Source organism: Pteronotus mesoamericanus, unplaced genomic scaffold, assembly GCF_021234165.1.
Source record: "Pteronotus mesoamericanus isolate MK-2021 breed Mesoamerican mustached bat unplaced genomic scaffold, CSHL_Meso_final contig_25, whole genome shotgun sequence".
Taxonomy (NCBI): domain Eukaryota; kingdom Metazoa; phylum Chordata; class Mammalia; order Chiroptera; family Mormoopidae; genus Pteronotus; species Pteronotus mesoamericanus.
Window position 1 is genome coordinate 31,916,292 of NW_026555105.1, and position 24,770 is coordinate 31,941,061.

At 41.7% G+C, this 24,770-nt stretch overlaps 1 protein-coding gene across 1 annotated transcript in view; it reads left to right on the forward strand.

Moving 5' to 3' along the window:
- The window catches only part of ISM1 (isthmin 1), a 67,299-nt gene extending 49,668 nt beyond the window's left edge, over window positions 1-17,631 (forward strand). Inside the window, exons 3-6 of the mRNA XM_054574066.1 lie at window positions 3,884-4,148; window positions 11,560-11,703; window positions 14,285-14,374; window positions 16,535-17,631. Coding sequence (XP_054430041.1) covers window positions 3,884-4,148; window positions 11,560-11,703; window positions 14,285-14,374; window positions 16,535-17,052 — 1,017 coding nt within the window. The 3' untranslated portion in view covers window positions 17,053-17,631. The remainder of the gene's footprint in view (window positions 1-3,883; window positions 4,149-11,559; window positions 11,704-14,284; window positions 14,375-16,534) is intronic.
- Window positions 17,632-24,770: the final 7,139 nt, after the last annotated feature.

Genomic DNA, 24,770 nt, shown 5'->3' on the forward strand with positions numbered 1-24,770 from the left:
TCCCTAAAGGATAGATGCTGGTTGGTGATGACAATGTAATAAAGATGACAGAAGAAATGTGTATAAAACAGTTGGAAATCAGAAAACCTGCTTTTGAGATTGGCTCTACATCTTCCTTGTTGTTCTCCTCAAAAAACTGAATTCCCCAAGCTAGTCTCTGCTCCTAATATTTAGGTCTAACTTCTGTAGAGCGAGCAACAATCTTTGCATAAGCATGTCCAAGTGTCAAAGTATTAATGACAGGTAGCCAGGTTGCTCAGAGTTGTTTTTAGAGCATCAGCGAGTCTGAGAGGAAGGGATTATGTATCCTGCTGGTCCATGTTTCTTCTTTCTGTAGTTCACAATTGACAAGGAAGGAGGGTAAGTAGTCTGGGGCCCATTTCTTTGCTGGAGACTGTCTTCCTGTCCCTGGATCCTCTGTTTTCTCGAGGAATTCATTCACCTCTGAGGGCTTATTTTACTGTCTGGGAAATACCTACTGATGCCCTCCTGGTCACCAAGCTCATAAGGCTTACAGGATCAATGAGCTAGAAGATTCTCCCAAGTTCAAAATGTCAAAGCTTTTGTTTTTTGCACTTTAGTATCAGACTGATAATTGTATTTTCCTATAGAAAGTGGTTTTCAAAGAAAGTATGAAGAGTTTGTTTCTAATAAATGTTTTGACTCTCAAGAGGAAGAAAGAAACTGGTGACATTACATAGGATTCTCCTTTCCTGATTTTGGACAGAATTTCCCAAATTGGCACTGATTTTGAACTCCATTTCTTGAAGGTGATGAGACCCTGCCAGAAGTTGGGCTTGGATATTTAAAAGAGTTTTCTTTCTTTTATTGTCTTGATTCATGGTGTGGAAAAGTCCAGAAGAAACAAATATATTAAGACACTTCAATTATGTGCATTAAGGGAAAGAAAGTCTTTCCCTTAGATTTTACTTAGATAGTAAAATCTAGAGTCTTTATCAGCTTGGAAATCTGCTGTGCTCACTCCCACACCTTAAGCTCATCACATCAATTATTGTTCAGGACATTTTTATAAAAGGACTCTTTGATGCTGAAGAACATGTAAGTAGAATGAGAGCAACAGGAAACATAAAACTAATCCCCATCATTCGAGAAGTCATTGATCATGCTCATTAAGTCTTTTTAATTGTATACCTATGAAATTTCAGGTTCAAGATTAGATTTCTTCTTTTGATATCAGTATGAGGTTTCCACATTAACTGTAGGGAAAGGTGGATCCTAAGGTTTGTGTGGGGTTTTTTTGTTTGTTTTTTGTTTTTAATTCAGTTGAGGCAGTGGCTAGAAATTAAAGGAGAAAAAGAAACCTCTAAACTGTTGAGATTTAGTCATCGATATAGTTTTTGGAGTAAATTTGTATTTTGCTACTCATTGCCTGGCCAGGCAACAAATCTATTTTGTTTGGATCTGAGAACCAGTTTGGAAGAAAAAGAGTTATATTGACGGTAATAGCTTAAACATGAAATTGTTTTTATTCCCAACTTGGAGAAATTGCAGGGCACGTTTTGTTTAGGCAATCCCTTTGACTCCAGTCTGAATACAAATGGAATACCAAAACCATTGGGCATGTTCCCCCTTATCTCCTACCCAGAGACTGATTTCATTACCATAATTGCAGGCTTGCCTGGCTCTTGGCAGCATCTCCCCTCTGAGACCCTTAACAGCCTTGCAGACAATTATTGAGGCTCAGTTGTTCTCTCTGCAGGCAGTGGGGGACAGGTCTACAGAGGAGAAAGGTTAAGTCTCCAAAGGCTCAGCAGTGCCCTGTCACTGCCCAGTGGTGCACTCCTTCTGCACTTGTCCTTTCCAAGGCTGTGTGTGGTTCCCAGTCACTGTCTATTCTCCAGCAATTACCCATTCTAGCAAACAACAGTAACACAAGACCTATGATGCATTCATTTTTTTCTCTTGTTTTTTTTCTTGTTTTGGGAAATTACTAAAAGTTTCATAATTATTTATACATATGTAAAAGATACTTACAAGAATGGGGTAATGGTGGTAGCATGGAATAAATCCAATGGTGCCCTTCTAGGCATCCCACACAAGAGGAAAGATGCACTTGAGCTGCCACAGCCCAAGGATACTCTGGCGTTGAAGCCACACCCTTGACCTTGGGTTTGGACATCATAGGGCCGCAACTCAGGTCCACTATCAGCTGGGCAACTTACTTTGAATGTCAGACTGAGTAGAATTCAAACCTTCCCATTCCTAATAGAAAAGGAAGAGGCCTTTTGTCTCAGGATGGGCACACCCCGGTGCAATTTGGCAGAGCACCCCAGCAACTCTCTCAGATGTCGGGTTAGGGCAAAGCTAGAAATCCATCTGCCCAGTACATCTTGCGCTGATTACTTGGAGCACGTGTTTCTGATTCATTTGCACATAACTCATCCAGGGGGTGTTGCAAGAGCTATGTGATGGCCAAAGGAACCCAATGAGTTTTTATTATACTTTTTAAACAAGTTTCTCTACGTTGATTGTCTCTCAGAGCCAAGAAGCTGAATTCTTCCAGCCCCATGACTTCCAAACTAGGCTCAGTAAATCTGAGAGCAAGTTTTGACCTTGGCTCTGGAACTATTTGCTTTGAACCTGAGGATCGGTTGAGGGGTATATGCGCTGGGTCTGGGCTACAGGATGAGTGAAAATCACAGCTGTGAAAGGCTGGATCTTGAGGACCTTGTGTTCACATCTCTACCTAACTGTGACATCCAGCCTCACTGGCATCTGTGGCCTCTTTGCTCCCTCAGTTGCATGTGGGGAGGCAGTACCTCTGTTACTTTCTTGTTGAGGGGAAGTGAAGCAAACTTGGTAAAAGCATGGGCTCTGGAGTTAGACTACCCACATCTGCCAGTTACTAGCTGTGTAACTTTAGGCATGTTTTTAATTTTTCTGTGTGACTCTATAAAAAGCTATCTTTTGCCATCTGACAACCACCCCAAAACTCAATAGCTTAAAGCAACAACCATTGGATTGCTTGTGGTCCCTGTAGGTCAGGAATTTGAGCAAGACTCAGCTGGCAGAGCTCATCTCTGCATCACATGATATCAGCTGGGATGACCAACTAGGCTGAGGATCCATGATGGCCCCGTGGGTATGACTGGGACTATGGAGCTGACCAGTAGTGAGGAGCCTCAGTTTTCCCTCTCTGTGGCCTCCCTGTTAATGTGGTCTCTATGTGCACAGTAGTCTAGGTTGGGCTTTCTTGCATAACAGTAGGAACATTCCAAGAGCATGAATATGGAAGCTTCAAGATCTCATGAGATTTGTCACATTGTAACTCTTACCACAGTCTGTCTACTGGACAAACTGTGTCATAAGGCCATCCCAGACAGAAAGGAAGAGGAAGTAAACTCAACCTCTTGGTGAGAGATGTGGCACTCACATACAAGGAAGAGAGGAGGTTCCAGGGCCACCTTTGCAGGTAGTTAATCACAGGGACCAGTCACCCAACCTTATAAGATTATTCTGAGGATTAAATAAGTTAATATATGGAAAAAGCATTTAGAACAGTGCCTGGTACAGAGTTAGTACTCAATAAGTGTTCAGTTTTATTACAGTTATTCTTGTGTCACTTCAGAAACACATATAGTACATGTTTTCTCCTTGAATTAAAGACTTCCCAGCAATGTAGTCATCAGTAAATCAGTGACCCTAGTGATGAACTGTCTCCTTCCACCCCAAGGCATAGGTACATCATTCTCTCTAGTCATAGGGTTCATTTGGGCCATCCCTAGATGTTTTACATTCTGTATCACCATGCAGTCTCAACTGTCCTTCATGAGTGATATATCCATCATTTGCCTCCACTCTCTCAGACTTTCTTCCAAGGGTCATCCACCTCATTGACCCTGGCCTGTTCTGAATTCTTCAGGTCACCATAGAGGTGGTGGACGGTCCTGACTCTGAAGCAGATAAAGATCAGCATCCGGAGAATAAGCCCAGCTGGTCAGTCCCATCCCCCGACTGGCGGGCCTGGTGGCAGAGGTCCTTGTCCTTGTCAAGGGCCAACAGCGGGGACCAGGACTACAAGTACGACAGTACCTCAGATGACAGCAACTTCCTCAACCCCCTCCGGGGATGGGACCGTCCGGCCCCAGGCCACCGCACTTTTGAAACCAAAGAGCAGCCAGAATATGGTGAGTTTACCACCCAGTAATATAAAATGGTGGGGAGAATAAATGAGGATAATGAGGACATGGAACCACGCAAAGCCCAGTTTACAGTATGTGGCTTTTGGTGTTCTATGAGGCATACCTCATAAAGACTCTCTTCCACCAAAGCCCCAAGGAGGCACCAGCAGACACATTTTTCCGGAAAGACTATAATTTTAAAATCACACCAATTATCCTAGGAGAGAATTTTTTTTTAAGTTAGGGGTCTTTGAGGTTCTGCCTTTTAAAAAAAAAAAAATTATTTCTAAAGAAGAAATCACCAAATCAACTTCCTTCTTTAAAAATGCATATTGAAAAATCAATTTAGTAAAAGAGATATGTTCAGCTGCTTCTTTTGACCAGGCCATCGCATTATGCTTGACATTGGCAGTGGTGTGGCCCTTGGGAATCCACATGAACGTATGCTTCACGGGTTGTCCAAGTGAGGCCTCCTCACCAATAAATTTTAAGATCCCAAGTTAGGACTTCCAGTGTCTCGTGTTTTCAGAGTAAGACAGGTGAGATAACAAAACTTTAAAATTCAGTAATTTAAATAATAAAAGTCCACTTTTCACATGAGATGAGAGAGTAGGGGGATCTCAGCTCTACTCAGCCATTCAAGGACTCAGGCTCCTTCCATCCTGGCACTCCACCAACTGTTAGGGTCTGAGAGTTATCTATGGGATGCTCTATATCCAGCTCAGCCAAGAAGACAGATGCAACCTAAAAAAGGTTTACATGCTCTTAACCCCCTCAGCTTGGAGATGACACACATCACATCTGCTCAAATTCCAGGCCCTAATGATATGGCCCCAAATAGCTGCAAAGGAGGCTGGGAAATGCAGCCTTCATGAGGAACCAGACAGTGTTCCTTGTGCTATAGAATGGTTGCTGTCTTACAAATGCAGCCATCATTGTGATTTCTGTGGCTTTACGATCAGCAGACTTAGGAGCAAGCACTGTTTGATTAAGATGATTTGTCTTGAACTCTCACCCTTACACGTTTTTCAGCAAAAAGACCAGTTGTATGTTGGAGAATTATTTCTGCCCACTAATAGATGATTCTAAGGAACTTCCAAAACAGCAAGGTAATTTTTTTCAGCTGCATCATTTAGTTGATCAACATTTATTAAGAACATATCCTGTGTTCATCATTATGTACCTGGGTAGAAAAATTAACTGATAGAGCAAAATAGTGCCATGATGGAGATATACATCAAATTCTAGGGGAGCGCAGAAAGAGAGCTCCCCAAACTCTTCCAATTAGGAAACTCATGAAGACCTGCCCCTTTTTCGGAGGAAGTCCAATTTATCTATTTTCCAGGAGGAAGGACTAGGACATATGGCATTTAACATATATTAGCTCATTTAATCAGCTCTTGGAGCCAGGTACCCCATTTTACAGATGGGGAATCTGAAACCTGGAGAAAATTAAGCAACTTGAAATCAAGGATTTACCTCAGTCAGTCAGTCCAAAGTCTGTCCTCTTAATCACTGTTATTCTGCCTCTGTAAGAGTAGGGGGAGGGGGAAAATAGCACACTGTTTAGGACAGTAGAGTGGATCTAGAAATGGTCACTTATATTGGAAGATAGAAAAGGAAGGAAAATCCCAGTGCTGTTGAACAGAGAAACAAAACACACAGGATCCCTGGGTGCAGGCCTGACAGTGCACAGATCTGTGGTTTAACCTGTTTCTCCAGCCAAAACAGAGCATTGTTTCTATGAGTGGGACTTAGACTCTTAGCATCTGAATCTCTTTGTTCCATGGCTTAAAAAATTCCATTCCTAGACCCAACCCTGGCCCTCCATCCTAAGGTCCTCACAGCCTGGCCCCCAAACTAGCTACATCAGTATCACCTGGAACCATGATAAAAATATGGATTTTCAGCCTCCCAGTTTCCAGGTCTACTAAGTCAGACACTCTAGGAGTGAGTCCCCCAAATCTATGTTTGAACAAATTTCCAGGGCCTCTCATTGAGCACGAGTATTTGAAATCAGTGGTTCTCAGCTTTGGTTGCTCATTATGTTCAACTGGGAAATTTTAAAAAACCCTGAGGCCCAATTTTTCTCTAGACGAGCAAGTTGAAGTCTATGGAGGTGGAGCACAGGCAACTGTGTTTTTTAAAGGTCCACGAGTGACTCCAATGTGCAGCTCAGGTTGAGGGCCATTGCTGACCTTTTACTGAACCAGAATGTCCATCAGTGAGATCTATCTGTCTTTACTTCTGTGTCTCTTTTTTCAACCATGGTTATCAGGCGATCCTCATGCTCACTTAAGTTTGAAGACCAGCATTAGAAACAACTCTTTCACCTAAAGTTTTTACAGAGTACCCTCTGCTGCATTCATGAACATCAAGAACATCTTCCATTTCAATCTTGAGGATAGATTTTGTTTCTTCTGGAGCAGTTACTGGGCTGCCTCAACCACCCTCATCCCAGCTTTCTGGGGCTATGATACCTGTAGAGCACCTTCCATCTGAATCTCTCAGCATCCCTGGGCTTTTGGAGTCTCTCTTAGTAACTTCCTCATTCTTAGGCTAGATATCAGGGTTGCTACTTTATGAAGAAAAATGTGTGCCTTATAATACTCCTAAGGCAGCATTTTTCAGACTTTAATGTGCACACAAACAAACTGGGGGGCTCATTAAAATGCAAATGCAGTAGATGTAGGAAGGGGGTGGGAGCCCAAGTGAGGCTGATACCTCTAGTCTTTGGACCACTCTTGGAGTACCAAGACTCTCAGCAGGTCATAGATGCTCAGTAGTATTTGCAAAATGATTGAAGAAGTGTTGCTTCTGAGACTGGCTCACCAGGAACCTGCGATTTTCAGAATTCCATACAGCTTTAGATGAGCTGAGTCCTCTTTTATTTCAACCAACAAGAAACTATAGTGCAATTTCTAAGTATTTAGCCCAGATTAGATGCTGTGGAGGAAACAGGGAGTGTATATACTGCCCAGAAAGGTGAGGTTCTTGCAATGACAAAGCAGTGCTGTCACTGTACCCAAGCACCCACTGCCTTGTCTGAGATGGGCTAAAATTGCCACAAGAACTGGTCTTATGAAGGTTGTTGATCTCAGATTTTTGGAGGTAGGATTTTTAAATGTCTGTGGCCAAAGAGTATTTCAAAAAATTGTAGATGAAATAAATAAAATAGAATGGAATCTTTAGAATGAATTATAAAATATTCAACAGAAGTTAGTTAGACCTAATTTGTGATCATGGAAACCCAAACTAGCTCCACTTTGGGCTGTATGTGTCTGAGATACCACACTTTAAATACCTCCTGTGTAGAGACTAAAAGTATCACCCAAGGCAAAGAAAAAGTTCAAATAAATGTTTTTCTGTCAAATAGTAATATGCCATTCTTAAAGTTGTTCAGAAAAGCCCGAATAATCAAATTAACGGGCACTGCTTATTGTAACCTAGGTTGGGACTCAGTTCTTTGCAATTCTGTAACTGGTCATGATCTTATTTTAATAGAAAATTTCAGTGATTTTTTTTTCAAGAACTTTTCTTTGTAGTGTTAAATATGGCCACATAAGTGAGTGTCTTAAAGAAAGGCGGCCAGCCTGGGCCAGAATCCAAGCTGCTGGAATACCAGAATATAGAACAGGATACAGCAGGAGCAGACAGACCTCAGATCTAATACCAACTCTGCCAAGTCTGAGCTGTGTGGCCTTAGGCAAGTACCTCAACCTCTCTAAGCCTCAATTACCCTATCCATAAAAGGAGGCTGTTTCCACCTACCTTGCAAGATTATAATAGGAGTTAAACCAGTGTGTTAGAGCAGCTGCTTAAATCAGGCCCTCAGTAATTGGTAGTCGCTATCATCTAGGATTAGTAGTGGAGGTTTGCCAAGAGCCAAGTCAAGACCCAAGTCACTTCAGTTGCCCAAACATCATGACTGGCCCACGGAAATCTCGTGCCTTTAAACAGTATAATAATTACTTTAGAATTTCAAATGACATCCTTGAAACCCAGCTCTCAGCCCCTGAACTGTGCATTGTTTTCTTCCCTCCCCAAGCAGTTTGATGTCACAGACCAGGGTTGTCAAATCACAGGGGCTGTTTTTTATTGTCATTGTCATCTTTGCAATTATTGTTACTCACATTCAGTTTCTGCTATGAGTGATGCTCCCTGTAGGTGAGCAAATGAGAACAAGTTTGTTTGATTATAGCAAAAACGAATACTGCCTTCAAAGCTTTGTTCCACAGTCAGAAATTTCCTTCCTGTCCTTTGAACACATTAAATAAATAGAAATCCCCAAGAAGAGAGCCTTTGCTGGAACATTCACCCAGGACAGTATTCTATAAAGGCCTTAGGGTGGTGAGCTGGCATACACAATCTCAGGAGGTAGTTTTATTTCATTGCTAGCTCAATAGAAATGACCAAACACATGGCTATGTACACATGACAAACACATGACCTAACTCTCAGAGACCCATATAAAAAAAAAAAGTTTCGAAAATAAATGACTCTGTGAGCACCTAAAATAAAAACATGAAGAACCAACTTACTAGGATGAGAAATCATTTGTGTTTTCAGACTCTGCTCACTAGGGAGAGAATGTATATTAAGGAAAATGTTATGGTGTATTTATCACAGTTAACATTTGTTGCTTAAGAAACAAACCCCCCCAAAATTCAGTGGCTTAAAAGAACAAACATGTTCTCTCTCAACAGTTTTCAGGTTGTCTAAGCTGTTCTGTTCTGGGCTGGCTTTGCTGGGGCTGGAAGTCTAGGATGACTTTACTTACAACAATGGGATCCCTGCTGGACAGCTGGGGTGCTAAGGTGGCTGGGGCTTCTCTCCACCTGGTTCCTCACCCTCCAGGATGCTGGCCTCAGGCTCTTCACATGGTAGTTGAAGTGTTTCTCACAGCGATAGGGCAATCTCTAATACAGGAGCACTTTTTCAGCCTCTGTTTGTATCACATTTGCTCTTTTCCCATTGGCCAAAGTGAGTCAGGTGGTCCAGGCTAGGGCCAGTGGGAGACGGGAGTAACCAAAGAAGAGAGAAATTATGGAAGTCATTTTTCACCTAACTTGACACAGTGTTGACTTCCAATAATTTTGATCCAAGATACAAAAACAAGAAATTACCTAATGCAGAAATTCCAATATAAGCACCATGGTGACTTTAATGTTAATATCTTAAAGTTCAGGACAATATTGCTCTCCTTATTACTGCAACACTGAGGAAAAGTCGCAAGATATCTAGATGGTTGGGGCCCTATTGCTTCTGCTGAGTCGAGCAGGACACCTCTTGGTATCAGTGGATTGTGTCCTGCACCTGTACCCACCACACAGGTGATGTGAACTCCACCTATGTGATTTAATAAGCTTTTTCTGACTGACCAACTGTCCTCTTTCTATTACTTTAAAGTCATTATCATCTTTACTTATATGACTCAGTACTGTTGTTACTCCCTTTAACAAACTTGGCCTCGCTGGTGCACGTAGGATGTGGTTGAATGTGTTCACATGTTGCACATAACCTGCCACACCCAGGTGCTACTGCTGACAAGAATGCAATTGTGTGGTTGTTCCAGGCACCCTCTGGTGTTCCTGGTGAAATTACCAAGAGATAGAGGACTGTAAAGTCTCAGAGGGAGCGGCAGTAGCCCCTACCTTAGGGGTTTGTTCCTCTGAAAGCCTCATGTCTCTCCAGTTCTACTCTGTTCATGCCTAGTAAGAGATGGGAGCCATGAGGGAGGCTAAGGCTGGGGACGCAGGCCCAGCTCCCTCACACAAAGCAGGGTTTCAAACATCTGCTTGGCCATGTGGTTGGAATACCATTTCTTAGAAGAAAATCAAAGTTCAGAAAAATTCTTTTTTGGGAGGGGATAGAAATGGATGGGGCCCCTGGAGGCAGGTGATATGTGAGCAAACGCTCCACTCTGGGTGAGGAAAGAGGACACCAGCATGAATCACCCTCCCCATCCCCGCCCCAACTCTGCTGAATGGGCCAAGGAGGCTCGGGGGCCCTGTGTTTGCTGAGGAGTGTTCAGAGTGAATGCCATGTAAACAGCCCGGGAGGCTGGCACAGGGCCCACAGTTCAGGTGGAAACATGTGTGGACAACATTCTTGCCCGGCCCACGTAATAGCAGTCCCCACAGCCTGTTATGAATGAAAAGGACCCCTTCCCCGCAAGGCACATGCCTGTAGCTCTGAGTTTGGCACTGACAGAGGCCCCAAGGCTGGAGGAACATTTGGATAAACCAGGAGATATTATTAGTGAGTGGAGATGCTTCAGAAATAGGTGAGCTTTTGAGGGTAGGGGCTTAGCATTAGAGCCCAAGTTTTCCTTTCTGTTATCATTATGACCTTAGATAGTCATCCTAAGGACTTAGTTTCTTACTTTTAAGAAGAGGAATTTACTGTGGATAATATACCAACCTCTCCCACTCCTCTCACACGCCAGGCCCCTCTAGCCTGCTCTGCTTCTTTCATGTCATTCACCAACCTTTAATCTACTGTATAATTCACTCATTTTTATTTACTAATTATTGTCTGACTTCTCTCACTAAAATATTAGTTCCACTAGGGCAGGGAATCTTTAAAAGTTCTATTTAACAATATATCCTATATACCTAGAACTGTGCCTAGAATATAATAGGGGCTCAAAAAATATTTGTTGGATGGATGTTGAGCAATGTCCTCAAAGGACCATCTCTAATTTCAGCATTATGTATCTGTTGTCTGCTCCTATATAACAAACCAGCCCCAACCTTCATGCATTAAAATGACAGCACGTTATTATTTCTTATGATCCTGTGGCTCAGGAGTTTAGACAGAGCCACTCTGGACAATCCCTTCACTCCCAAGGTCATCACCTGCATTCAGCTGTCCACCAGAAAGGGCTGGAACATTCACAGAAGCTTCACTCACATGTCTAGTGGTCCTTCATGTCGCTTCTCTCTTTCCACGTGGCCTCAGCTTCTTTCACAGTGAGTGCATTTCCCAGAAGAAAAGTCAGAAGCTGCCAGGCCTCTTAAGGCCAAAACCAGCACAGATTCTAGGGAAGGGGAAATAATGTCTGTCTGTCTGTCTCTCTATAAATGTAGGCACAGGGAGGTAAGGAACTAATATTGGTCATCTAACTATCTATCATATTATTTCATGATTCCATGCTCTACAAATGTATGCATTCTCAACAAGCACTCACTGGACACCTTTTGGAAGTCAGGCCCTGGTCATGTGCTTACCACATCAGTGCCCATGAAGTTCATCCCTAAAATTAACCCTGGAGCTGTAAACCTTTTGAGTCCAGCAGGCATCTGTGCCTCCAAGACTGAAAATGATAGAAGTGGACAATTGGCAGGCTGCTTATCAGGGTAGATCTGGGGACTCTTCAGGTAAAGCTGTGACTGTCTCCCTGGTTCCCTTCCAGATTCCACAGATGGGGAGGGTGACTGGAGTCTCTGGTCTGTCTGCAGCGTCACCTGTGGGAATGGCAACCAGAAGCGGACCAGGTCTTGTGGTTACGCATGCACCGCAACGGAGTCTAGGACCTGTGACCGCCCAAACTGCCCAGGTGGGTTTATGCAGGAGTGTGGCTCCAAGTTCAAGGGGAAACTTTTAATTTATATTTTAAAACTTATAAAAATTGACTTTTTAAAAAAACAACAATTTTCCTAATAAGGATTCTGGCCAGACTGAGACAAGAAATGAGTAATGGGCTTAATGGATGAAAAGATGTTGAGGATGAAAAATAATTGTGACTCTCTGAACAGTGGTTGTCACACTACAGCCTATTTTTGCATGGCTCACACATGTTTAAAGAGTTGTAAAGAAGATGGAGGAGAGAAAAAAGAAGTAGAAGAAGGAGCTATATGTGACCAAGACCATATGTGACCCACAAAGCCTAAAATATTTACTCTCTGACCTTTTATCAGAAGTTTACCATCTCCTGGTCTGTAGTTTTACATTTACTATGTGTTCTCCATTTCCAGGTAAAATACCAATCTCAAATAATATCTTAGGCCTTCCAAGAAACCGCATATTTCAAATGGCTTTATCTCAAAGAATCTCAGACACAGAAAATTTAATCTCTGCAACCAGGACTTTCTTTTTCTACCCTTAAACTCTGTTCTCAAACAGTAAGACTGAGATTTGGAACAAAAAAAAAAGTGGAAGAACAAAAAAGAAGTTTCGAAGGAGAGAGAGGAAGGATCAGATTGGGCATGTGCATGTTAGTCAAGGGTCCTGTGTAGAAAAATGTCAGAAGTGGTAGTTCTGGCGCCCTCTCAGCCATACGGATGAGTTTTAAAAAGCTAAACAAATATCAAGATATTTTCCTATGTAAATTTCCTACATGCAGCTGAGTTAGAAGTCTGGAAGGATGGGATTTGGATAGGTAAAAATAAACCAATAAATAATAATACTATGGGGAGGAAAAGAAGGGATACAGGAAGAAAATGATGAAGCAAAAGAAAAATGAAGATAAACATGAAGAATATGAAGGCAATGAAGAACAAATGAAATATATGATTATGAAGAATGGAGTTTTTTGAGTATTTCAGTATCAAGCAAGTTTCTAAGTTCTTTATATGTATTGTTTTGCTTAATTCCCACCATAGCCTCATTATTGTGTTCATTTAACAGTTATGGAAACTGAAGCACTGGGCTTAATTGGCCCAGAGTCACACAGGTAGCAAATTATCAATCTGGAATTCAAAGCCAGACAGTTTGATTCCAGAGTCCATGTTCTTAACCATTAAACTATCCAGCAGGAGGAAGGGTACTGGGCTCAGCCACACCTGGACACAGACTGAATTTCAAGTCAGGACTTGGGGGATTGCCTCTGGTTTTCTCTTCCAGAGCTGGCACTCAGACCAAGATGGTCCATTTAGATATCTTATTAGGGTAAGGTTTGCTGCCATTTTGAATATTTCCTTCTCATTTTCTCTCACCACTGTTGTGGGCAATAGCCCTGCTCATACAATTTCTTCTCATCCGACCCTTCCCTCCTTCCATCCTTTCTGCTTTTCTATTCCTGGCTCTTTCATCTTTTCAGGACTCTCTTGGAACATGACGGGTTTTTTTTTACAGGATTTCTTTCCTTATTAGGTGTGTTGATTCTCAGCCATATTGGAAAGAATTACAGAGCAGGCGGTCTCTCTGGCCTGGCAGTGATTGCACTGTAAAAGTTTGTTCCCTAGGTCAACCCTATAAATAAGTTCAAGGGGCCTCACCTAATATCAGAGAAAGCCTTTTAAAGGAAATCAAGTCTTGCCTAACAGGCAGCCAAGTCTCTCCAACTAGTCTATGTTCCACAACTCCTGCTTCTTCTGACTGCCTCAGCTTGCACAGGATTCCTGTTTGTAAAGAAAGCCTGGGTGGAGTGGCAGTTTGGAGAGGGGAGGAGAGCCAAGAAGATTGAGGCAAGTTGGGTTCAGTCCCTCAGAGCAAGTAATGACAAGCCCAGCTTACCTTCTTCTTGAAGCATCAGCAACAATGTTAAAAGTCCCAGAATATGAGATACCTGGTCTTTGGCTATGGACTACTGCATCCTCAAAATGAGCTAGACAAATATTCAAGGAACAATATCAGCTAACTCTTACATCTTACTATTCTAAGAGCTTTCTTTACACATTAATTCATTGAACTCCATGTGGTGGGTCATTTATTTCTCCCCATTTTACAGAAGTGAAAGTAGTTACACAAAGGTTAAGTGGCTTGCCCAAGGTCACACAGCTAGTAATGATTTATAACCCAGTCAGTCAGTCCTTAAGACAGGTCTTGACCACTAGACTGGTATTGGGCACTGCCTCTAGTTTAGTTTGTCACCCTGACACCACCAGACAGACAACTATCTTGACATGTGTCCTCACCCCTGCCCAACACCCAACTCCTAGACCTAGTGAATGAGCTTCTTTGGACTCATTCAGGCACATTTGGATCTGATTTCATGCTGTGCATGGTATCTGGGGTTTTAATATATTTTATGCTCTACTACCTGCTTTTTACTGTTTCCTCTGTTGGCAAGTTTCTACCCATGAATAGTAGTGAACACAAAAAAAGGCTTTTTTGAGGTATATTTGGTTTTTTTAATTGGAAGGGGTGTAGATTTCTTCCAGATAACTAGAGAAAAATGAGCCCCTGTCTGTGTTTAGGAATTGAAGACACCTTCAGGACAGCTGCCACTGAAGTAAGTCTGCTTGCAGGAAGCGAGGAGTTTAATGCCACCAAGCTGTTTGAAGTTGGTAAGAAGATTTTTTCTTTTTTATTCAAATATTGATTTAGTATTTTGGAGATTCCTTTTGCCTTTGCAATGTCACCCTTGGTCTATTTACATGTTTTTTTTTTCCTCATATGGGGTCCAATGTTCCTAGCATATTTCTTATACAAGGTCAAGTTTCTTAATTCAGTACTGCCTCTGTTTTCTGACCTGTAAAATGGAATGAATAACTAGTACCTATCTTATAAAGTTATTGTAGAATAATAGAGTTCATATTTGTAAAGTGTTTAGAACACGTCCATCACACTGAACATCTATATTAGTTTGATATGTAAAAATAAGTCAATGGTGTCCTAGAGGTACATAAATTATGATGACCTGCCACTCTGAAAGGAAAATACAAAGTTATTTTCTGGGGCTGCACTGAGTTTTGTTTCTGAAGACCCTGCTCTCTGAAAGAGACCCTCACTGATTTCGCAGACACATACTCCCCAGAATGGAACCTCCATTCTCTCAGCCACTGTGCACTCAGAGGCTTGCAAGGCTGGAATTATAGAACTCAGAGCCATATGGAGCCTTAGCACATCCCTGCTGGTGATACCCTATTCTATGTACTCTCTGTGTCTCCTCCCATTTAATCTTTAGCTCACTTTACGAGACAGGTGCTATTTATATCTTCAATTTAGAGATGAGAAAACCGGAGCACAATGAGGGAGAATAGCTTGCTCAAGGTCACAGAGCTACTTAAATAGTTGAGTTGGGTTTCAATCCCAGGCAGTCCAGCACAAGAGCCCACACTTTTCAGTGAGGCCAGGCCTTTGCTGAGCTCCTGAGAGATGCCCCATTTTTCTCTTCCTCATTTCACTGAAGAAGATCCCAAGCTCTCCTCCAAGTTGTGCCCCCATCCTGGCCATTTGATTTCCAGTCATGACACACCAGCCTCCCAGGCGGCTGGGTCAGAGCTGGAGAGTCATCTTTGATGTCCACCTTCCTTTACCCACAAGCTCACTAAGGCTTGGTAGCCATATTTCTCTTAACTACTCTTGATCACACTTGCTGTTCCTGCCCTGGACTTTTACAACTGATATCAGTACTAAATATATCTTCTTACTGTACAACTCAATTAATAACTCACTATCTATTGTTCAGAAATCCTCATTGGTTACCTATTGCCTGAACAAGCCTAGGCTTGCTGAACAAGCCTAACCTGCAGTGAAGACCTCCACAATCTGATACCAACAACCTAAGTCCCCACAACCTCTGCATCAGTGAAACTGAAAATGTTCAGTGAAACAATATGTTCCCTACTGCTGGACAACCCCACCATATTTTTTTCTGCCCAACCTTGGTTTGTACAAGTAGTTACTCTTTGCCATCTCACTCAGCCAGTTCTTCCCGTAGAGCAATGCAGGGCCAGCATAAACACATCTTTTGGTTTTTTTCAAATGAAACAAGGAATCCACGTTAGTAAGTGGAATCACCTAAATCTTAAATGTTAAAAATTAATTCAATATTTTTTATTACTGTAAAGGCCAAACACAACTTCTCTGGGGGCTGGTTCTGACTCCACGCTCATTGGTCAGTGGCCTCTGGCCTAAATGTTAGGTTCCCTAAAAGCTGGGGCCACCAGCCCCTTTCACTTTGAGTCATCTTTTCACATGGATTTGCATACAATGACTATTACTGCTTGGTACTTAAGATTGAGAGGTTAGCCCACTGGCTCTAGTTTTAACTGGGTCAATTACTGGCAGAAATACAACTTAGCCCTACAAATATTACTTTGAGGCATTTTCTACCCCATTACCATGCATTTAAAGAGGAGATTTAAAATATCCCTCTGAATTATTGTTAATTTTTTTATGGATGATAGTGGGGTTATAGTTAACCCTATATCCCAATATCCTCCTTTTTTTTTTATTTTAATTTTTTGGAGATGCCTACTAAAATTTAAACTTAGGTATAATAATATAATATGTTTCAAAAAAAAAATAAAGAACGAAAGTTGAGTAATGGTGATGGCATACAGGTAGTCAAGTTCAAAGTTTCCAAGTTCAAAGGAGGTGAGCATAGCCTGGTGGTTCCAGGAGCTGGAAGGATTGAATCTGGAAGGAGAGGAAAAGTAGATGTCAATGTCATCCTGCTGTCTGAGCATGTGGTGAAAGCGTTTCTCTGTGGCCTTTTTCAGACACAGACAGCTGTGAGCGATGGATGAGCTGCAAAAGTGAGTTCTTAAAGAAGTACATGCACAAGGTTATCAATGACCTGCCCAGCTGCCCCTGCTCCTACCCTACAGAGGTGGCCTACAGCACAGCAGACATCTTCGATCGCATCAAGCGCAAGGAATTCCGCTGGAAGGATGCCAGCGGGCCCAAGGAGAAGCTGGAGATCTACAAGCCCACTGCCCGGTACTGCATTCGCTCCATGCTGTCCCTGGAGAGCACCACGCTAGCTGCCCAGCACTGTTGCTATGGCGACAACATGCAGCTCATCACCAGGGGCAAAGGGGCGGGGACACCTAACCTCATCAGCACTGAGTTCTCAGCAGAGCTCCACTATAAGGTGGATGTCCTGCCCTGGATAATCTGCAAGGGCGACTGGAGCAGGTATAATGAAGCCCGGCCTCCCAACAATGGACAGAAATGCACAGAGAGCCCCTCGGACGAAGATTACATCAAGCAGTTCCAAGAGGCCAGGGAGTATTAAAGAGAGACCACCTCTGGTCTTTGTGACATGAATGCACTACACTGATCTGCCGCCTCTTATCAGCATTGTGTGTGTTTGCATATGCCACATGAGTATTTTTCATAAGTTACATTACAGGTGTGTGCCAGGCCTGGAGACTACCATCTGAAGCCACCCTTGCCATCTACAATTCCCACAGACCTCCTTGGAACTCCTCCTTGGGATATGTGGGAAAGAGGATGAGGACAAAGAAGCCAGAAGAACCTGGAAACCATAGAGGGTGGGATTCAATTCACACCTAGATCCAGTGTTTCCTAAAGAAGCAAAGGGGAAAAGAGACTGAAGTTGTAAACATTATAAGTTTTTATATATAACTTATTTAATATGAATGTGACTTAAGCGTAACCTTTTCTCTGGAGTTGTCATCATGAAACTGTTTTATCACTTCTGTGAGAGTTCAGACAGGGCTTAGGAGGTGGAAGAGAAAGGGAATTCATAATGACTTTTTAAAAAAAAGTAACTCAATAGAAGTATATCAAAACAAGAAAACACTCACCTTAAACCAAATATTGTTTAGTCATGAGGCACCTTGCTGAAGTCTCAGCATCAAAAATGTTCTTGCCTAAGACTGAGTAGAGATTGGGGGCGGGTGCAGCTGGATATTTTAGGGGCAAATCTGAGGCCGGTTTTAAATAGGCTTTAAAATAAAAGGCCAATATTAGCATAATGCCTTGATTCTACTTAAATGCTTCAGAATGGCAGCATTTCTTCTCATGTCTTAGTAAGTCCAGAAGGCTGCATGAAAGTCTAACACAAAAACAGGGCATAGCACTTTTCCAAAGGAAAAAGAACAAGATAAATGGGAAAATAACATGGACCTCATTTCATCTATTTTATTATAATATCATCTTAACAATGTTTTTCTCCATCAGTATATTAACAGTAAATAGATCTAAAAAGGAGGACTCAAGTCTAGGAAATTGTAATTTTTTATGTTTTAAGAAAGGAAAAATAACTACATTATTTTTGTAAAGTATTTATTAAGTCATTGAATTTAGTGCATCAAGCAATTGTAATATGACCTGGTTCTGTAGTGTGGAACTTAGGACAAATAAAGAGTTGGTTATTATGCAATATTTACTTGCAAAACTCCAGGAAAAGAGAATATATAATAAAATCATAATAAAATGTGTTACCTGCAGTAAATGTGTTACTTGCAAATATTTATGATACAAATACCATAAATAGCTCTGGTGAAGCAGGGCTTTGAGGCAGAGGAGAGAAAGGTTCGAGTCAGGTGGGAATAAAAGGTTGATTGATTGATGTGACGGCGGTGGATGTAAGGCATAGCATCTTTGATACCAAGAATGTCAACCCAGCCCCCAGGAGGATGAAGCTTATTGACGCATGTGCAACTTCTTGCCCACCCATAACTAAGAAAGAGCTATGAAAACCAAGTCTGCGTTAAGGCTTAAGACCTCCCAGTTGAGCGGGACTGCTCCCAAACAAAATTCTGCAAGTATGGTAATAAGTAGAACTACTCATCACACAAATTACTTCTTTTCCAGACGACAAAAGCAAAGCTCAAATAAAATAAATCACATAAGACCCATCTTTCCTGTCCTAGTCCAGTGCTCTTTCCACTATATCTAACTTTTGGTGTCCTCATATTCCTGGTATCTTTGGTATTCCAAATTACCTACCCTTAGGTTCGCCTAATAAATTCTTGTTCTTATCGAAGGGCTCCGATCAGTCATTTACATTTTAGAATGAATTATCCATGTATTCCCCACTCTCAGAATATTTATATTTGAGATCTATTTCTAATTATGAAATGAAAGGCTTATTTATAACAGAAAGCATTTCAAGCAATTGAATCGGTAGGGAGAGAGTTAATAGGTCTATACATCAGGGGAAAAGATTTGATTTCTGATACCAGGAAAACTATTTTTGCAAAGACAGTTCAATGAACTACATTACCTTTGAGATGGTGAGTTCCCTGTCAAGACAGGTATTCAAGCAGAGGCTGGAGACGAAACACATGGGAAATTCAATTAAGTGATGAAAAAATAAAAAATGTACAGCAATAACAGCCTCTGATATGTGTTCTCTTAAAACTAAGTGTGATGATGGGAAATAGAGGCAGGAATCAGAGAAGTACCTATTGGGTCTAATGGAGAATTGGTATTTCATATAGCAGCAAAGAGGGCAGGAGGAGTGAATGCATTTTGAATAAGAAAACAGTATGGACAAAGGCAAGCAACTAGGAAAGAGCTTGGTGTTTTCTGAAGACTAGGATGTTTAAAGTGATGAGCAGAGAAACAAGAGTGGCAAGTTATAGAACCATATCACAAGTGTTTGTGTTAAGGATTTAAAATGAAAGATTAAAGGAAATAGTTCTTCCCTACTACAGTGAGAATGACCTAGATGAGTAATATTTTCTATGGACAATTTGCCTTTTCATATCAGATCTTGCTGACCGAATGAACTGGGAGTTGGAAGGTAGGGTAAATTGGGAGGAGGGGAGAGCTCCTAGGCTCTTTCTGCAAATATCCATAGCATTTCATACATCATGAGGACAGTGCCACATGTCTGTAAATTTGATGAACTATAATATGCCTCTATCAGGATGAGCTAGTTTGCAGTCCCAAAGCTCTGAGAGGTCAATGAGCGATCTTCAGAAATCCAGACCTCTCTGCTCAGATTATCTACTAAGACAGGAGAACTGAACTCATTCAGTACAGGACCCCAAGCCAGCCCCAAGGAAACCCCAGGTAATTAATTCTCTCATGGAAAGCTTGCCTGCAGCAGAGTAGACTATCTGTACCCTCTGCTGCAGCACCTGTAAATATGACCCCTCAGAAGCTTCTCTAATCTAAACTTTACTCCTTTGACTCTCACTGGAAAGAGCACTATTTCTAGTAATCAACCGGGCCTCTTGGTTGCCACATTTGAGCAAGCCAACAATGGCAAACAGGCCCAAGGCCCCTCTCGTGGCTGCACAAGGGAAGGGCAAGAAAGAGGGGCCGGCGAAGTGTTGCGCTTGCTCACCAGCCCCCTGTGTTTGCTATGATTATAGTCTCCCAACAGTTTCTTTTTAACTTTTTGATGTTTTTTTCACTTTATTTTTTATTGTGTTTTTTTACCATTACCATTTAGTCCCCTTATACCCTCCTCCCCCAACAATCACCACACTGCTGTCCATGAGTCCTTTTTCCTTCTTGCTCCATCCCTCCACCCGCTAACCTCCCACCCCACCCGCCTTAGCTGTCATCTGTTTTCCATGCATGAGTCTGTTTTGCTTGTTAGTTCAATTTGTTCATTAGATTCTACATATGAGTGAAATCATATGGTATTTGTCTTTCCCTGACTGGCTTATTTCACTTAGCATAATGTTCTCCAGGTCCAACCATACTTTCGCAAAGGGTAAAACTTTCTTCTTTTTTACAGCTGAGTAGTATTCTACTGTGTAAATGTCCCATCGTTGTTTTATCCACTTATTTATGATGGACACTTGGGCTGCTTTGAAATCTTGGCAATTGTAAATAATGCTGCAACGAACATGCTTCTGCATTTCTCTCTTTATGGCTCAGTGGCCAAGAGGGTGGAGTTCTCCATCTTAAGCCCAGGGATGAAAGAATAGTTTCTATACCAGCCACTCTTTCCTAAGCACACACCTTATGCCTCTGTACTAATCACTTTGCCAAAGGAGGCAGACATATTAAATCCATTTTACAGAAGACCAATAAAGTTATTAAACTTGCCCAAGGTCATTACACACCAGTTGGTTAAAGCTAGTTCTGTCTGATCACCAAGTCCTTACTCTTAACCTTAATCCCTGCTCTACTCTTTCTAACTGTTCCCAATGCTCACAGGATCAGATGTTTGTTTGTTTGCTTCTTTGTTTGTTTTTCTCCCACTCATCCTGCCTTTGCTCAAATTGTTCAAATCTTCCAAATATCTCTGTTCCAACCTTTATAGTGTCTCACATTGAAGGCAGAGGATCTGGCTTTATTTCTACATGTTATGCTCTGTTCTCTCATTACACAAGAGAATTTTTGATCCTGTAGCTGAGTCCTATTTCAGATTAGGTAAGTAGCAGAGCTCGATGTTTCTAGCAGAGCTCCAAGATGAAAACAGAGCCTGGTCTGTTTTCCCCACTGTACATAAACCCCATGCCGTTCCCTGTTGCATAGACCTCAGGAGCTGATGCTATGTCTCATGCTTCCTCCAAACCCAGCTCCTAGCATTACACCTGGAAGATGTTGTCAGGCAATGTGCAGAAGGTCTAAGAGTTTGGGGTTGAATCAGACTGCCTGGCGTCCTGTCCTTGATCCCTTACTTGCCTGCTGGGTAACTAGGTAAGTTAACAAGCCTCTGCACATTTCAGTTTCCTCATACACTTGTTGTGAGAATGAACTTAGATAAGAGACATGAATTTCCTAGAACAAGGCCTGTCATGTATCATCTGCAATGAAAGTTGGGTATTGGCATTTAGTAACTAGACAAATATTTATTATTCCAGATGCCAAAGATACAGCATTGTACGAATTCAAGTTTTCCTGTTGGAGGGTAGACAGCTAATAAATAAGTACATAATCTGAGATCATGGGAAATTATATAAAGAAAAATAAATTACTTGATCACATGTGCATGTTGCATTATTTAACGTAATGATAGGTACTGTAATAGATAGTCCTCAAAATCACAGTGGCTTACCACAATAAAAATCTAGAGTGTTTCTTGTCCTGTGGCTTTCCTCTAAGTGATGACCTAGGGACCAAGGCTTCCTCCATTTGTGGCTCAACCATCTCCAAGGTGTGACTCTCTAGGACATCCTGGTGGTCATCTCTATCTGAGCCTGCTCAAAGAACAGGTAGAGTATGCATCAGGGTTTGTGTAGGCCAGGTAGGGAAGTATTAACATCACTTCCACTCAATCTTCAGAGATCTGTCCACATCCTTCTCCAAAGAAGACTGGCAAATGAAATCTACTTTGATGCCCAGGAAGCAGAGATGGGCTGTGTGAGACTCAGTCAGTCTCTGCCACACAGGTAGACCACCAACTACCTGACTACAGAAGGCAGGAATGAAACTAGTGAAAGGGGCTCTGGATAGGTCCAAAGCAGGTAACTAAAGGGAGAGACTCTTCTCATCCCAACACTATCTTCTACCTGGTATTGTAGTGCTAAACTGGACCTCAGTTTACTATCTATAAATTAAATCAGGCCAGCTATACTACCCACTCATTGGCAAATGGCTTTGGATGTCCTTCACAGCCCCTTGGCACTTGCCATATCTGTGTATACCAGTCCAACTCTCAATGGGAAGCTCCTGCAAGTCTTAACCTGAAGGCTTTCTCTAGCCACTGGGGCCCACTCAGCTTGTACAGGGGCAGACTGAGGTGCAGGGGAGTTAACAGTGTCCCCCAGGAGAACTTAACAGTTGATAGGCTAAAACTTGGTGGGTCACTAGCCCAGCTCACTCACCCCTCAAGTGGGGCAATTCTCAAGCATACTGTACACAATTCCCAGAGCTCTCAATGGGACTGAGCTCCAGTCATCCACGGTGGTTATGTGCTTGTCTTTTGTTTCTACTTCCCTGCTGTTGCTTACTGGAATCATCTCCCAAAACTTGTTCAGATTCTTCTCTCCAGATCAGCTTCCAGAGGGTCCCAAACCAAGACATCACTTCATGCTTCAATACTTACTAAGTGCTATTCAGATATAAGCTTATTATCATTGTCATCATGCTCTTGTGGAGATCAGGTTTTGCTAGTGATAGCTCCACCAAAAAAAAAAAAAAAAAAAAATCTTGAATCTCATTCTGGCCAGAGATTCAAGCTTTATTAAATGTCAATACAGTTGAGTTTTTATCAATAAATAAATAAACTACCATTCTTTATGATTAGAGTCAACAGATAGAAAAAGAGATAAAAATTTCTGAACATCATTTCTTAATTTTTGAATTCATCTACTTGCGGACTACCGACTAGTCCTGCTCCATGAACCACATTTTAAACCACAGAGGGCAACACCCCCATGAGCAGCAATTCTAACCTGACATACAAAAAGCCCTGAAAAAGCTCCTCAGGAAGTATGTGTGGTGAGGAGAGGGCATGGAGTTCTCTTTTTGTCATCCATTTACAATTTCCAATGGAAAAATGTGTGGGTCGTCACCATTATGCCTGCACAATTTCAGACTAATTAAAGGCTTGCCTGAGTAATTACTGGGTGGGTATATACAGAAACATACATCCATGTGTACAGATCCTGAATACAGTAGTATAAATCAGGGCAGAAAGCTTACAGCCAGTTGCTTTTCTGAAGTTTAGTGTTGGTTTACCATATGGGATTAAAAGAAGGACTTTTTCCAGGATTGGAAGGTAAGGCTTTTCAGGAACAAATTTATGAAATTAGAAACTCTTTGTTGAACCCCACCAGAAGAACAAAGCTTAGATGCAGATTTTTTTTTTTTTTTAAGATCTCTGTGTAGAGATTTGGAAAGCCAACACATAAAGACTAATGCCTTGCCTGTAATGGCAAAAATAACATCATCCTTAACCATTTTAACAGCAGGGGAATTGGGGTTGGGGGGGATTGGTTTAGACACAGCTGCAACAGCAAAGCTGGATAAGAATTTTATGACTTGCTAATTTTCTATCTGTTCTGGGAGTAATAAATGTGCCCTTATAGATATTCATGATTGCCCTGAAATGGGGGTGAGGGGGAATCTTTTAAATGACACAGAAAAGCCTTTTTATTCTTGGGGCATGTAATTCATGGATGATTTTCAAAATGTCATGTTTGAATTGGGAAAGAAACATTTCTTGAATTAATCAGCCAATTGCTTCAAGGATATGACTCAAAGGATATAAAAATTTCAGGCCTGACTTTTGAAAAATAAAAAGAATTTTTTTTTTCTATGCAGCTAAGTTTATTTTTCACAAAGGTCATGGCTAAATATTTTACTGGCCATGGAAGAGAACAGCCTAAATGAAGTACACTTTTAATTCCTTAGTAAAAGGGAATGGTCGCAGTTCTTAACAAGCAACATTTCAAAATGTTACACCACTAGACATGCACTTTCACTTTGTCTATCTGTACCCTCCTTTATTATCCACACCCCCCCACCGCATTTTCTCAACCTTTGAAGAGCTCAGAAAATGGAGGAAAAAGGAAAAAAAAAAAAAGCAAAGAAAAAAGCCAGGGTCTCCCACGATGAAATACTCTTTGGGACCACTTTTGTAATTCATTGTCCCTGTTGTCAACACAACTAAAGTGAGGTCTTTATAAAGATGCACCTGTCCCCCAGGACCCTTCAAATGCTCCTTCAGGGATGGGTGGGTCCTGCCCAACCAAGACCAGTAATTGAATTCTGGCCAGGACTCTTGTCTCAGAGCCCCATGACCAGGATTCTTCCAGTCAAAAGATAACAAGGTGCTGATTCATGTGCTGATTACTATGAAGGGCAGATCTTTCTGTCAGGAGTGTTTTAGGGTCCTCACCTGGGAATTCTACTGACTGGAGGCCAAGGCCACCTGCTCCGTGTCTCAGGTAAAAGCCCACCACTGAGGCACTATTGAGTGCTCCCTTTCGCTTTGACAGGATATTATAAAGAGGGAAGTAAAGGAAGAGTGGAAGGATCCAGTTCCAAAGGATAAAGGCTGGTTCACACCAATTACCCAAAGCAAATGTATAAAATGTATAAAGCAAATGCCCTTGAGATAAAAGTGCAGAC